The following is a 15,605-nucleotide window of genomic DNA, read 5'->3' on the forward strand; positions in this document are numbered from 1 at the left end:
ACAAGGCCAGAAGGAGGATCTGGGACATCTACAGGGCTATCAGCCTGATCTTGGTGGCCAGGAAGGTTATGGATGATCTTGAGCTGAAGGTTGGTTTTCTTGAGTGCGATCACATGGTGTGTACAGGACAATCAGGGGATCAGGTCCAGCCAGCACAGATTTAGGAACAATGGGTCCTGCTTGACCAACCTGATCCCCTTTTATTACCTGATGACCGACCTAGAGTATGAGGGAAAGCTGTGAAGTAATCTACTTGGACTTCACTAAAGCCTTTAATGGTATCTCCCAAAGCACCCTCCTGGAGAAGGCTGGCACTGCACGGTTTGGCCAGGCGCACTTTTCACTGGGTTAAGAACTTGCTGGGTGGTCAGGCCCAGAGAGTGGTGGTGAAGGGTGCTACAGGCAGCAGTGGCAGGTCACAAGTGGTGTTCCTAAGGGAGCTGTGTTAGGGCCAGTCCTGTTCAGTATCTCTGCTGATGATCTGGACAAGGGGATTGAGTGTCCCCTCAGTGAGTTCACAGGTGACACCAAGTGAGTGGCAGCACTGTCTGCTGGAGGGCAGAAGGTTCTGCAGAAGGACCTGGACAGGCTGGATCAATGGGCCAAGGTCAGTGCTATGGGGTTCAACAAGGCCAAGTGCCAGGTCCTGCACTTGGGTCACAATGAGTCCAGGCAGTGCTATAAACTGGGGCAGAGTGGCTGGAAAGCTGCTCAGTGGAAAAGGACTGGGAGTGCTGGCTGGGAGCTGCTGAACATGAGCCAGCCAAGGTGGCCAGTGGCATCCTGGCCTGTGTCAGCAACAGTGTGGCCAGCATGACCAGGGCAGTGACTGTCCCCTTGTACCCAGCACTGGTGAGGCCACACCTTGAATCCTGTTCCAATTCTGGGTCCCTCACTGGAAGGACACTGAGGTGCTGGAGTGAGCCCAGAGAAAGGCAACAGAGCTGGAGAAGTTCTGGAACAAAAGTCTTAAGAGGAGCAGCTGAGGGAACTAGGAGTGTTTAAAACTCTCTACAACTGCCTCAAAGGAGGTTGTAGCCAGGTGACGAGCGGCCTCTTCTCCCAGGCAGCTAAAGACAGGAAAGTGGCCTGTCTTTAGCTACAAACTGTGCCATAGGAGGCTGAGGTTGAAAATCAGGAAAAATTTCTTCACTGGAAGGACTGTCAGGCAGTGGAGTACACTGGCCAAGGATGTGGTGCAGTCACCATAACTGGAAGTAATCAAGAAATACTCAACACAGCATTTAGTGCTATGGTTAGTTGGTTTGGTTAGTGGCTGGAATTGGTGATTTTGGAGGTCTTTTCCAATCTTAATGATTCTGTGATATCTCCTACTCTTGTACTGAACCTAATTTTGCATTACATTTTGGAAACCTCTCCCAGAGGTGTTTTGCTTTGCAAATACAGGACGTTAGAATCACAGAGTATCTTCAGCTGGGACTCCCTGAAATAGATGTTCAGAAGTGCATAGACATTTGCATCTGAATTTAACAGTATTAAAAGCAATATTAAAAATATTACAACTGAAAATTTAAGATCTCCAGTGCTAGTGGTATCACAATTCTCTATATGCATAATAACTTTACACCAAGCTTATTTCACTAATAGATGAAACTGTGATCAAGAACCTGTACCTCAGTGTACAGATAACAAACTTGGTGTTGTGTACTCAAAGTGGTATGTTCAAGAAATTCATGATATGTTGTCAAATAAAGGAGTCACAAACTACTGTACATGAGCTCTTAATGTAACTTTGAAACTACTATAGTCCAGAACATTTTAAAAATCACAAGTAACATTCAAAGACTTGCAGGTTTTCAAAATACAGTACCTTTCCTGTCAAAAGAAGAACCCTTGTCTCTTCTGAAATGTAATTCCTGTCGTTGCAGAAATCCTACATAAAAAAATAAAGTGAAAATCAGTTTGTCTTTGATGCCTCAATCTCACCATTTTTTCATATACACTCAACTGATTTCTCAAATTAGATCCAACTATCAAGTGTTACACATATTTCACACCACGCAGCCTGCTGACCAATGAATCAATCTAACAAAGACAGGTCAAACTTGTATTTTGGTGGAGATTCACAGCAAGCATTACTGAATGACAGTATGCTGTACCTGAAATCGGGATGAACATTCTTCCTTCTAAAGTGACATGAATTGTTTGAAATGATGCAAAACTGCTTTTCCTATTTGTTCACTTGCACATTTTTAATGGGAAGTCCTAACTGAGGAAAAGAGGAGCCATTTTCTCTAAACAAGTTGAAAGTTGTTACCTTTGTCACTCTGAGTAGCAGAGCTTTACACAGACCGAAATCCTGTACCTGAATTAAGGCACCAGCTCACTTGTTACATGGCATCTGACATTGCACAATTAAATAGGAAACCAAATTTTGCTTAAACAGACTCTGGAAAGGCTGTTAATTAACAGTCTAGGGCACTGAAAAATGTCAGTCAGTACATTCTCCAGGACAACTAAAACATCAGGTCTGGCCCAGAGAATTACTTGTGCTCCCTTTACACTTTTCAGAAGTAGGTCTCTTGGAGAGCCGTAGTGCCACTGCTGACAGCACAGCTGAACTTGCCAAAGCTACTAGCAGGCAGTAAGAGGATCAACTTGTACAGCAAGCAGAACAGCCCAAAGGCTACTGACAGACTGAAGCACACCACGGGTAACATAAAATAATGTTCCTTTTTTTTTCTTTTTTTTTTTTGTCTGGTTTGCATTCAGATATACAGTGAGAATATACACACAGTCTCATATATCCAGAGGCACTTGTAAAACGAAATGATTCAGCAATACATGACAACATATCAGCATTAATTCCAATTAGCTCTCACCTGGTTACAAACATTTCTGTCACATGTTCATAATACATAGCACAGGATAGAGCTGACATTAAAAAATTAATTGCTGATAATAAAAAATGCATTTTCCCACTCATTATCTTATGGAGATAATCAGCCCTCAATCATCAAAAAAAGTATTTCCCCTAATTACTTTAGAAATAAAATCAACAATTTTACCTTTTCAGGTTGTGTAAAAAATTTGGTTGGCAATACAGGGTCCTTTGGTGAATCTGCATTGCACAAAGCACTTTTGCTGTTGATTACACATAGTGCTACATCACATACTGTGTAAAGTTTCTGGAGAAAAAAAAAGAAAAGCATACTTTAGGAATTACTGTTTTTACAGTACAGAAAGAATGCAGTACTTTAGAAAGTTTAAACTATGTGTTTAAATAACCACCACTAAAGACATATTTTGTAATCATATCATTAACCATGCTGCTGGGTCTTAAAACACATGGAAAAGTCCTCATTTATATGATACTATTTATAAAATTTAGTAATACATTATATTACTATGCTGCACAATTGAAGCTCTTGCTCAATCAAATCACCTTAAATGGTTTCTCATCTCTGCTAGAAACTAATGGGTTTACCAGTAGCTGTAGAATGCAGTGTTTCTTCCCCCAACAGCAGAAGATACTTATGTCAGGAAACTAGGCAATTGTTAAAATAAGGCAGGCAGTAACAGGAATATTTTAAAAAATTACAGGTATTATGTACTGGCTGAGGTCAGCAAGGTTTTGCAAGAATGAGACTGGAAACATACACACAATGCTTGCAATTAGCAGTATCTCTAAAAAAACATAAAAATGTCAGAGCTAGTTCTTTCAGACTTCCTGCAAACCCTGCATGTGAAACCCTCAGCTCATCACCCAACACTAATCTCAACTGCATTTCTTACTTCATTGGCTTTTGGCTCATCAGGAGACTGAGCATCTCGGGTAAGCTTGATGTTTTCTGACATCTTTTTCATGAAGGCATGGCTATTGTTTTCATTCTTTGTCATTAAAACTTCAAGCATGAACCACAGGCACCTAAAAAGCCATAAAATCACAAGCAATTACACTCCAGTTTTTATACTACAGCTCCTACATACAAAAAGCTTGACAAAGTTTTGATAGCTGTACTAGCTTTTTCTTAAGAAATCAAAATCAATTTGAAGACAAACAGATAACATCATATAACGGCGTGAACAGAGTCTAGACCTTTACCACACAGTCTTAATTGTACTCCTTGGAGTAAACCTGCCAAATTAGTGTGCTTATTATTACATCTGTAAATACAGCCCAGCGAATCAACTTTTTTCTCTTCCACATATGAACAGAAACAGGAATTCTGGTGCTATCATCACCCAATTGAAATTCTGTAATCACTACCTTGAGCACCATGTCCCTACCAACCATGTACCACGAGAACACTCAAGGCAGGCTTAAACAAATCATGCTGCTGCTAGACAGTTATCCACACGAGGTGGAATAATACTGCAGATCAAATAGGAGAGGACATCCAAAGAGCAGGTCAGATTCTGGCTAATGTTCCATAAGAGAGGAAAATTCTCTGAGGTAAGACTTAATGGAATTAGCTTTCCTAGGTTTCTTTCTTTAAATCTAGCTTATTTATAGAGACTACATTTTCTTTTGACTGAAAGTTTGTTTTAAAAACTTGTCAGTTATGACACAAAGCACAACTGCTCCATCCATGCTATCACTTGCCACCAAGCTCCACCACTGCACATGGTTAGAGAGTCAACAGTCACAGTATGGTAAAACAGTACTTAGCTGGGAAAGACATACGGGTGGTTCTGAGAAACGCAGGCTTGGCCAGTAGCTAATTTCATTCTGAAGCTTTGGAACAGAGATTGTTTTGTACAAAGAGGTAATAAAACTCAAGAATAATAGGATGACTGAACATTAGAAAAAAAAGCCCCCATCTTCTTACCTGATACAAACTGTAATGAAAGGGATGAAGGAACATTTCTCTCAAAAGCTCAGTCTTATGCTCCATCAAAATACTTACAGAGCTATCTGATGTTCAAGAAACTAAGATGTCTCTAGTCTGACTTGCATCCAAGAGCTAACAAAGGCTATAGTAAATCAGTCTGTTAGACAGCTTTACATCCATCTATCCACTATTTTCAAGAACTTGAATAGGATGAATACAGGACCAGTAACACACCACCCTGACCCAGGCTCTGCAAAATCCAGTGTCTCACCAAGATTCCTACTGAGAACACATTATACTCTGGTAATCCCTGTTAACTCATGTCAAATTCAATAGCTTGACTTTCTCACTAAGTCAGCAAGTTACATAAATAATTATCAACTTTGAACAAGACCTGTCCAAAACACCAGTGGGATTTTATGTAAAAAAATATGCACCTAGAGGAACATAGTTACCTCAAGTCATTCTTTGTATCCATTTCAGTAATTTTGGAATATCAATTAGGAAGAGAAAGATACTTAAGACAGTAAAAAGATAAAAAACAACCAAGCCCAAACATACCCCTGCAGGATAAGCTTAAAAATCTTCATCGGTAACAGTAAGTATCACAAATTATGGCCCAGGAACTGTTAGGCATGCATTTACTGTAGAGCACTGTATCTAGGCCATGTAAACCAAGAGGAACCAGGGAGACACCTACAAAACCCACTGCAAAGCCTGCTTTTCCAACTTTGCAAGCATCTATGTTAACACTTTAAAGTGAACACTAAGACACTCAGAGCTATTAAAAGAAACACTGCATCACATTAAATGGAAAACATTTTTCTCATATCTCAGGAGACTCTTCAGAGAAATATTCCTGCCAAAATTCCCCTACAGAGTATTTCTTTGTTTGGAGCAGTCCCTTCTGGCTAGCTCAGCCAGTCTGTGACAAACATGAAGGAGGAAATTTGACAACAAAGAAAAGCTACACAAGGAGCTCCAAAAAGCTCTGCACAATAGAAAGTGCTTCTCAAAGAAAGTATTAACTCAGTGACTGCAAATCAGAACTTGTTCCCATGCATTTTGGATAAAGTACATGCTGGAGGATGCTTTCAGATGTTGCCAGGAACAGGGAGTGCTGGGACAAAATGCAGACTTGTTGATAAAGTAAGAAATCCTCACTGGCTTTAGGTCTGGCCAGGTGTGAATTCAGTAACTCGGAAATCAGAACACACCACACTTTTCATTTGGAGAAAGAATCAGACTTGGACTGTCAGAAGTGCAGGTGCAAAAAGCAATAAGATCTGAACTAGTCTACTGGTGCCAAAAAAGAACTGCTTTTCGCATGATGTATATTGTAGTGTGTGGCTATACATGCCTAACACAAAACCAACAAAGCTCAGTTTCATCAAAAATTAATACAAAAAACCGAAACCAGAGCTGTGTGGTGGGAGAGACAACATATGCTTTAACAAATTTTCAGCGTTAACTATTTTTTTACATTTTAAAACTCACTGCAAGACATAAAGAACAAAAGAAGTTATAATTAAGATGTGAAATATTATTTGAGGCACACAAGAAGGTCTGAATCTGGAAACAACACAGAACAAGCTCCTGCCAAGTATGCCACTATTGTATACAGTAATCTGTGCTGAATACATTAAGAATACTAAGCCTGCACTGCTGATGTAGAGTGCAAACAGTAAGTCAGCAGCAAACTTAGAATTCATTTTAGTAGGTTTACATAGGAAGGGGAAAAGAAATTTCCAGTGAGGCACAACTTACCCAGCCTCAGTGTTTTCAAGTCTTGGAGAAGTGCTCAATTTAAAAGTTCCAAAATATTTGGATTAACATTACTTGACATCCTATAAATATTCCTAGGCACAAAGACTGTAAAACCATTGCTTTAAAAGGAGCATATACAATTAACTAATTTGGTATACTACAGTATGACCTACAGGTTACCATTTGGGCTTCCAGAATATACTGCTAAGCAGTTGTTGATGCCTTCTTCCCCTGTTTGAAGTGTTCCATATTTCCACTTTTTCCATTCACTGGTTTGCAAAATACTGTTGATAAAACAAATACTTCTTCTTCCTAATTTGTTTTTTCCTCTTCCTAATCAACTTCTTTCCAAGTGCAGAACAATCTTCAGCATAAGAATTCTAGAATCACTTGACACTTACTCTTTGACATCACGAAGCTGATCAATATCCTGAGGTTTTGTGAAATCTGGATCATGTGCCAGTAAGTGAATCATATACGGTACCACATATTCAGGCAGCAAGGACAGCAATTTTTCTACAGCAACAACAACAAAAAATTGCTTCTATGTTACACACAAGTGTGTGAAAATAAAAATATAATATTTTCATTAAAACAAAAACTTTTTCAAAGTACAACTTTTTCAAACATGAAATGTGAAATTATGACTTGCATTTTCTTCCTACAGATTTTACTTTTAATGAATCATTAAAAATAAATGAACGGGTTTTACTACTACAAAACTGCTTGGTCTTGCTTCAGGAAGAAGGTCATAAAGCCTAAAAATATCAGGACATAAATTTCTATTTTTTTAGCAAAACAACTACAACCATAAGAGCACTGTATTTTACATCCATAATTCTCAGCAATGTACAGAGGAGTATTTTATGGTTTATGCTAATACTGAACGAAGTAAATTTTGATTTTAATGTGTCTAATATAAAGATGAAGAAACAGACTAAACCTGTCTGGTGTTTCTTTAGAAAAGCCAATTGCTTAATGTTTAATAATTATTCCTTCCAGTCTAGTATTACTGTATTCTTAACAATTTTACTGAAATACTAACCGTTAGCCATAGGATTCTGCTTGATATATTCTCTTCGTATACTGATGTTTTTGAGCAAGCACTGTCTGGCATGTGCTCTTCTCTCCTTCACAGGGTCTTTGGCACACAAAGCAAAGATTGCCATATATTCCAAAGGGAGCAGTAATTTCACAAGTGCCTTATGCAGCTTCTGGGCAAATATCTGCCTCACTTGGTAGCACTCATCCTACAGCAACACAAACCATAAAAGTGCAACCATCAAAATCCTGGTCTTAAAAAAGGCATTCTGTGTGGAATTATGAGGAGGTTTTTAACAATATGAACAGGAGCAGCACTATCAACATTTGAAATTGAAACTTCAATAACTCTTGTGAAAGCTGCAGTGAGGAACAGAATATACTCAGTGTAGCAGCAGCAAAAGCTCAGACGTAAGGACTCAGAACTCAATTAAAGGTCACTTCAATTCTAATGCAGTTACTTACATTAATGACGAGTGCACAGAGCTGGAACTGTTCTGGGGTAATTATTTCATGGTAACAGGGTTCCTGTGCAAGCTTCATTATTGCACTACCAGCAGCTAATCTCAGTCGAGACATATCTGATTTACTAAATAAGGCAGAGAAAAAACCCAAATAATTAATCACAACTCACCACAACCATTCTTAAATTACCTGCACGTCTCAATTTCTTCTTTTTACAAAATCAATGACCAATGAATGAAGCCTCAGTAACATAGCTCTACATCAAGCTAAATTAACCCTACCAAATTCGTGAAAAATAAAGTGCTTTACTTTCCCTACAAAAAAACTCTACTTCCAGTAAAACAATGAAATTACATGAGTCAAGTTTCTTGTTTTCCTATCACCGTCTAAATGAAAGCAATACTTTTACCACAGATATTCTCTTTCTTTTCTTCACCCTCAAGATGAAGTTGAGGTGCAGTTACCTCACAGTTGGAATGAAGAAGCCCCATTCAAGAAAAAAATCTAACATTCTTGAGAGGCAGTTATCACTCAATTGCTTTCAAAGATACCTCTGCAGGTGTTTAATTCTCTACAATGTCTTTTACCAGGAAAATAATCTAATTTGGAACTCTTTAGGTAATAGCGAATTGCAAGAAATGGAGTATTTAACATAATTTCATGCTGCCACTCCAGTCCTTCTATTACTACTCTGATCAGATCTGTAGCCAACACTGTGCTGACCTTAACATTCCACAAGCACTCTAAAAGAACCAACATTCTTTGAAATTGTACAACAAAATTTATGGAAGTCTGCAAGGATCAAAATCTGACCTGATTCGCTTCTGCTCTGTCAAGTCTCCTTCGCTGACAAGCATGGCTGACAATAACCGGAGTGTGGAATTGGCAGATTTTGACTGGTTGTTCTTCATACCCAACAACCAGCGGACCAAAAGTTTAATTGCTTGCACCTATTGCACACAAACAAACTTACTTGCCCAAGTTAGTGAGTTTCTAAAACCTACTGTTGTCAACTTGAATTTCCCATAGATTTCTGTGTATTAAGCTGATACATTTTTAAAGGAACAGAATGAAGCAGTAAATATTTAGGATGAAAAAGGAAGAAGTAGTATTTGTGACCTCAGAAGATTTCAGCTATGGTCCACTGTCTTTGCAGATTTGCATATGCAAAGGATGCAGGATACTTGATACATGATTAAAAGTAAGAGCAACTAGATAAAAATTCCTAGAAATGGCCATAATTAGATTACATTCATTAGGGTCTCAATTTATTTCAAGTCTGTTTACAAGTCAGTAAAGTCAAAGTTCACCTTTGTTGAAAGGAGAACTAAAACTTTTGAATTTCTCGATTTTCTCAATGCTCTGAATAGTTAGTATCATTAAGTGAAGACAACAGAATGCATACTTTCTATCAGTTTCATCAGTTCTGTGTATAACCCACAAAAGCAGTAATTTTCTGATATGACTAATACAAAAACACTTGAAGAGATTTATTCCAATATTCCCCATTGTACAACTTAAAGAAAAGTAAAATTTTAACTGCAGATATACATATTCTTGCTGTCAGCAGATAACACACCTTTGCTAGTACTTCTGGAGAGACTTCTTCATCCGGAGACCACAACTTCCCATTTTTCTCACCTGTTGACTATAGAAATTCATGTAAGTTTACAAACTGGTTCAACCCATACAGAAAATGAAAAAGTAAAAATAGAAAAAAAGTCATGGATTAGGCTTTCTTTTACAAACATACCTTTTATAATGCAATTGTCACTGTATTAACCACTTCCACAACATTACTTTATGGACTTGTTTGACAGAACAGCTCTATTCCCCACAGAGTTCGTAACAGGCTAACAGCATAATAAGCACATTCAAAAAAAAAAAAAGATAATCTTACCCTGTCGTTCATTAGGAGATCTTTCACAATGAAATTTGCAACAACAGATTTCATTGGAGAAGCAAACTGGTCTGGAGCCAACATAGAAATATGACCCAAAGAGACCAAGGGAGTTATAAGCTGTTCTGGTACATCAGCATTCAAACTTCTACTTAGAGGCTGAGGAAGGAAAAAGAAAAAAAAAAATTCAAGATATGGTTGAGGTGCAGTTACCTCACAGTTGAAATGAAGAAGCTCCACCCAAGATAAAATCTAACATGCTTGGGAGGTGGTTATCATTCAATTGTTTTCAACGATACATCTGTTCAGTTAATAAATTAGCATGTCTTAGATTTTTATTTTACTGCTGTATTGCTGATGCATTTCACTGTTTTTCTGAAAGAATTAATAAAATCAGCAATCAGAAATATAAAGAATACAATTTCCTATTCAACAGAGTAAACAAAAATCTCACATAAGTTAAGGGCAAAGCAAATTCGATATTCTCTTTTTATTTTAACATGAAACATATTCAAACATGAGAGACACGGGAAAAAACTTTGACTTAATTCTGTTCAGAAGTTGTGAAAACCTGAATCCCAATTGCCAATGACAGAAAATAGCAGCCAAAACCTTAGAAATCACCAGGGACATTTCTGCTAGCCATCAGTATCTACCTTCAAGGTAAAAGTCATCAGGATAATTCCTGTATCACCCCACACCATTGCATCAGATTCTGGTATTGGGGAAGGAACAAGCACTCTCACAGAAGTCTAAGCAGAGATCGAACTCTGCAAGCTTAGTTCAAAGCTTTTCACACTTATAAATTATGCACAGGCTCAAAGACAGCCAAGATCAAGAACCTAAAATTACAAGTGTAGATTAATAATGTTATTATTTAAAAGACTACAGTGATTAGTAATAAACTCTCTGCTCTGTATAGTAAGTCTTTTAGTTTAATAACTTGTCTACAGAAGCAGTAAGTGAGCAGTAAGCTGATGTCTGAACTTACAGTCAAGTTGTTCTGCACTAACTGCCTTAGTGAGGTAAGACTGTGTGCAATAAGCTGGATAATTCAATACAGCTTGAAAGCAGGGGATGTTATCTCTCACTTATCTTTATCTATATTTATTATTTAGTATCTGCTAAATGTGTCCCCATGGGATTTGCTTTGGATCAGGCCAGCATATTTAGCTTACTTCCCTCAAACTTCTCCCATGCAGATAAAAAGGAAAACCTTCATGTATCAGACATCAGAATATTAGTAAACTGTGACTTTAAGACACAAATATTAATAACTTGCTATTGTAAAATTAATGACTTAACTACTATATATCTGTAGGCTTCCTGACTTCATAAACTGCTATCTGTTAATAAACAGTAGGAATTAATTTTAATTACTAGCACCAATCAATAACAGAAACAAATCTTAAAAACAAAAAGGCAACACATACCTCAAAGATCTGTGCAAGCTGTACTTCTTTATTTGAAAATACAGCATGTATACAGTGAACAGCTTGTTTTGCCTGATGAGGAGTGCCTCTTTTTGCTTTCTGATGCAAAATCGGAATTAGTGTTCTGTGTGAACATTAAACAGAATACTTCAAAATGCAATTTGCAATCTACAAAAAAATAAGTATCTTCACACACACAAATCTATCACCACTGTCTTAAAAATCAAGAATTCATTTGAAGTCCCTTCAGGAAAGATCACAAAGCAAAAGGCAGGATGGAATTTTATTTAGCAATATTTGTTGATAATCCGACTGTACGCATACAAGAAAGAAACCGCCCACAGGAAAAAATCAAACATGAAAGAAAATAATGATCAAAATAAAACTATTTAGGAAGACAAACACAATGTGGGGGCTACATGACAATTTCAGCTAGGGTGAATTCCTGGATTATTATCCAAGTCTGGGAATAATAGGGCTGAAGAAAATCTGTGAAAGCTAAGAATAACCACCAAACATCAGTGTGTTTACAGGCTCTTACAACTGGAACTTTTAATTGCAATGTGCACCCAAGTAAACAATTGCTTTGTTGAGAGATTTTGAATTTGCATCTCCTGCAATCTATCTGCTGATCAGAAGGCAGGGAAGGAGAGCTCAGGGCAGAAGGCACTCCCGATACCAGGTCCAGGTGGCTCAGACTGCTTAGTGTCACTCCTCAGGTAGTGCTGCAGGGCAGGCCCGCCCCTGTGAGCTCAGCAGCTAAGACACTGACTCCGGAGGTTCACCCTGTAACTCGCTCAGTAACTGACATGAATAAACAAAATCACCTAGAAAGTGTCTGACACTGAAACATCCCAAAAACTTCCCTGCTTTCTTGAAAAGCTCTTTAACAATACAGTATTCGGTACATGGATTATTCTGCACTCCGCTGACACATTGTACATAATCAAAATCAGGAACCGAAGGCTAAGGAGCAACTTGCTGGATTGAAAAAACCAAACCTCAAACAGTTTCCTCAAAACCCCCACAAAATCCAAAACCAAACCAAAGACCCTGAGAAACATGGTAACAGTATCCTGCAGTAGAAAAATCTCTTCTCAAACCTGCCAAGATTCCACAACTTGGATTAAGAGCCAAAACAGGAAAGAATTCAGTAAAACCTACAGTTAAAATAAGCTGCAATGCCTAACCTACAGTTTCCATGGTGTTAAGTACATGTACATTAAGGTGTCTTTGGCAGGCCTTGGCGCAGCAGTTACAAACTACACCTCAGCACCCAACTGACACCAATCTGCACAAGGTGAAATCTGAAATACTGACATGCACCTTTACATGTCTACATATACAACTTTACACGTGGTCCATAGGCTCTCTTTGAGCATGGCCAGTGCTTCCATCAGGCTCCTGAGTCATATGGTAGCCTTTGTCCCTGTCCCTGGTACAAAACCCCTTATTCATTTCCTATGCGAGGAAGAAGAATTGAGCTGCTGCTGGTGAACACTGCTTCAAATGATAGCAAGTAGCCTGCTCACAGAAGCATTTAAAAAAACCCAGAACACAGTTTGAGTCCCTTGACTCAAACTACCTTGTTGAAACTACCTTGTTGATTGTATCAAATCATTCATTCATGATAAAGATTTCTGAGTACAGAAATCTTTATCATGATGAAATCTGGAACATCTACTTGTCCTCAGACTTCTTTTTGTTTATGTCAAGTGGCTTTTCAGAATGCCAACCTGACTTGCCTGGAAACCATGACAAGGATGCTACCTCCACTTTGACAGTTACATTTTTAAGTTGAGACCTCCCAGACTAAACTTCACCAATACCTGGCTAAGGCATGAAATCAAAGAATGTCAGCAATACCAGATCCTTTGAGAGAACATGATACAGCCCAGCAAGAGAATATTGATTAAATTCTGGTAGGGAACCAAAGACACTTGGGACTATACTGGGAACTGTACTGACAATTGGGACTGTTGGGCTTTTCCTTCTCTTTACCCCTAAAAATGTCTTAAAACATATCTCATATACCTGTATTTGTAATATTTTTCTATTGTCCCCATTCAGAAGAATCGCTGAGGTTACTCAGTAATTTACCACAAACTTAAAGTGTACACTGGTATGCATTTTAGCATGGCAATATCCAACAGACTATTTCAATATACGAGTGATGAAACCTGTGATTTATTATTTGGATAAGTTAGTTACTGACAGGCTGATTTTCAAGTTTCAGATGTTACTCATAAGGTATTTAATAGTTTGTGAATACCTAGTAGATTATGCAGCTTTAATCAGCAGTACAGCATGAATTGCATGACAACTTAGACAGCCGATTATACTTTGCTAGAAATTCACGCCTGCTTTCAGATTTTGTTTCCCATCTTGTTTAGTAACAAACACAGATGTTAACTATATCAGAGATTGTATATGCGTTCCTTACAAAGACAGAAAAATTGTGTGAACGACAGATATGAGTAGAAATCATGCCAAGGAATCATATCTTTGCTGTATTTTTGCTGTTGTTTATTTTGTAACCTAAAAGATTCACTATGCACTGGTTTTAATTTGTCTAGTTTAAGAAGATTTTAAAGAAGTTCAATCAATATATAAAAACTGTGAGAGCACAGAATTTAAAAATGAAGGGACGGGGACAGAAAGGTACTAAAGGAAATCAAAATCATGGAAGAGAAGCTGTTCACATTAACAAGACCAGATAGGGTCAACACATTGAATGAACTCTCAAGAGGCAGAATTCCAGATATGAAAAGCAGCACGTAACAACACTCACGATCTTATCTGTGGCAAGTCTGTTTCTATTTTGTGACCCGTGTTTCTGAAAATCTGTATGGCTGCCTCAGCTACCTTATCGTCTTCCATCCTGAGGCACTGCAGCAGAGACTCATAGGTCTCTGCAGAGTGGAACGAGGTAGGATGTGTAAAGGACAGAACCTGCAAACACACATGAAAACAAAGGTATATTTATTCATAGTACATGAATAGTCAGAAAAACAAAATGATGGCTGCTTATGAGCATTATCATCAACATAAATAGCTGTTACATGCCCATATGAAACTATTACATTCAATAACTTCATTGTGGAGAAGATTATATACAAATTTTCAAATAAATTCATCTAGGTTTTGTTTTTCAGGTCCTCCTGCCCTCAAAATATTTTTTAAGATACTACATTATTTGAATATATAAAAACACACCTCTTCAAATGAACACTTATTCGAGAGTATTTGTTTATTCTGCAATCTATTTAAGAACACTTCTTTTCAACCTAATTTAACTGAACTGAAATTTTAATTTCTTCAGAATCTATAGTCCGTGAACAGAAAGGAAACCAAGAAGGTTAAGATATCTACAAACAAAACATGGGCTCCTGTTTTCCAGATATTTCAAATCCTTCTTTCTTCCCCCTTCCACTTCTCAGCACCACTGAGAACAAAAGTTTCCTTTTTTTCCTCTACATAACATGGCTCTTGAGCTGCTTGCTTTCCTTCCAGTGTCATACACACTCCAAAAAAGGTGTCTCTCCCAGTTTGCCTGTTTCTCTTCCTCTCACTCTACCTCTGCATCTACTTCTCTACTACTTCCCTAAGCAGAAACCAATTTTGATTTAACATGTACATTTCAATGCTCGACACCCTTTTCAAAACTTATTTCTTCCAACAAACCATGTCTTCCATTATTCTTTTTTCAAGGGAGTACTAATAACCAGTTTTACACCTTAAAGAAGTAATTATCTAAGTAATAACTATCAAAGCCATGCTAACATTAATTCATTACTCATGGCACTTTTGTCCCTTCCATGACAGATTATAGCTGCATTAATGTACATTACCTTGAGAAGTTCAAGTCCTGCACGAATAGCAGTATCAGGACTTACACCCTCCTCTTCATCATCAGCTGTCCCCTCTATGGATTTATTCATTAGTTTTACTAGTGCACTGAAATGAGATATACAAAAAGGAAAAAAACAAGTAAGTATGACAATGTTAAAGGCTGGGGATCTAAGCAAGATTACTTGGTTTTCACAACATGAAAAGGGAAGGCAACAGTCCCTCATGGGAGGTGTTGGCATTGCTGTTTGGTTTTTGCTATTTTTAAGTTATTACATTAGTCCTTTTCCTTCTAATTTCACTTTCTGCAAAATGAATTCTTTAGGGGGAAAAGAAATCCATCAAAAAAACCTC

General features: G+C 37.8%; 1 protein-coding gene across 2 annotated transcripts in view; it reads right to left on the minus strand.

The window, feature by feature from the left end:
• The window catches only part of PDS5A (PDS5 cohesin associated factor A), a 76,483-nt gene that overhangs the window by 9,032 nt on the left and 51,846 nt on the right, over positions 1 to 15,605 (minus strand). For both annotated transcript variants that reach the window (XM_063401807.1, XM_063401809.1), the window contains exons 18-29: positions 15,254 to 15,359; positions 14,194 to 14,354; positions 11,403 to 11,526; positions 9,970 to 10,128; positions 9,649 to 9,717; positions 8,883 to 9,019; positions 8,070 to 8,193; positions 7,609 to 7,813; positions 6,965 to 7,079; positions 3,757 to 3,889; positions 3,030 to 3,149; positions 1,832 to 1,894 (exon numbers count right to left, since the gene is read on the minus strand). In XM_063401807.1, the coding sequence (XP_063257877.1) occupies positions 1,832 to 1,894; positions 3,030 to 3,149; positions 3,757 to 3,889; positions 6,965 to 7,079; positions 7,609 to 7,813; positions 8,070 to 8,193; positions 8,883 to 9,019; positions 9,649 to 9,717; positions 9,970 to 10,128; positions 11,403 to 11,526; positions 14,194 to 14,354; positions 15,254 to 15,359 (1,516 nt within the window). The remainder of the gene's footprint in view (positions 1 to 1,831; positions 1,895 to 3,029; positions 3,150 to 3,756; positions 3,890 to 6,964; positions 7,080 to 7,608; positions 7,814 to 8,069; positions 8,194 to 8,882; positions 9,020 to 9,648; positions 9,718 to 9,969; positions 10,129 to 11,402; positions 11,527 to 14,193; positions 14,355 to 15,253; positions 15,360 to 15,605) is intronic.

Source organism: Prinia subflava, chromosome 7 (genome assembly GCF_021018805.1).
Source record: "Prinia subflava isolate CZ2003 ecotype Zambia chromosome 7, Cam_Psub_1.2, whole genome shotgun sequence".
Taxonomy (NCBI): domain Eukaryota; kingdom Metazoa; phylum Chordata; class Aves; order Passeriformes; family Cisticolidae; genus Prinia; species Prinia subflava.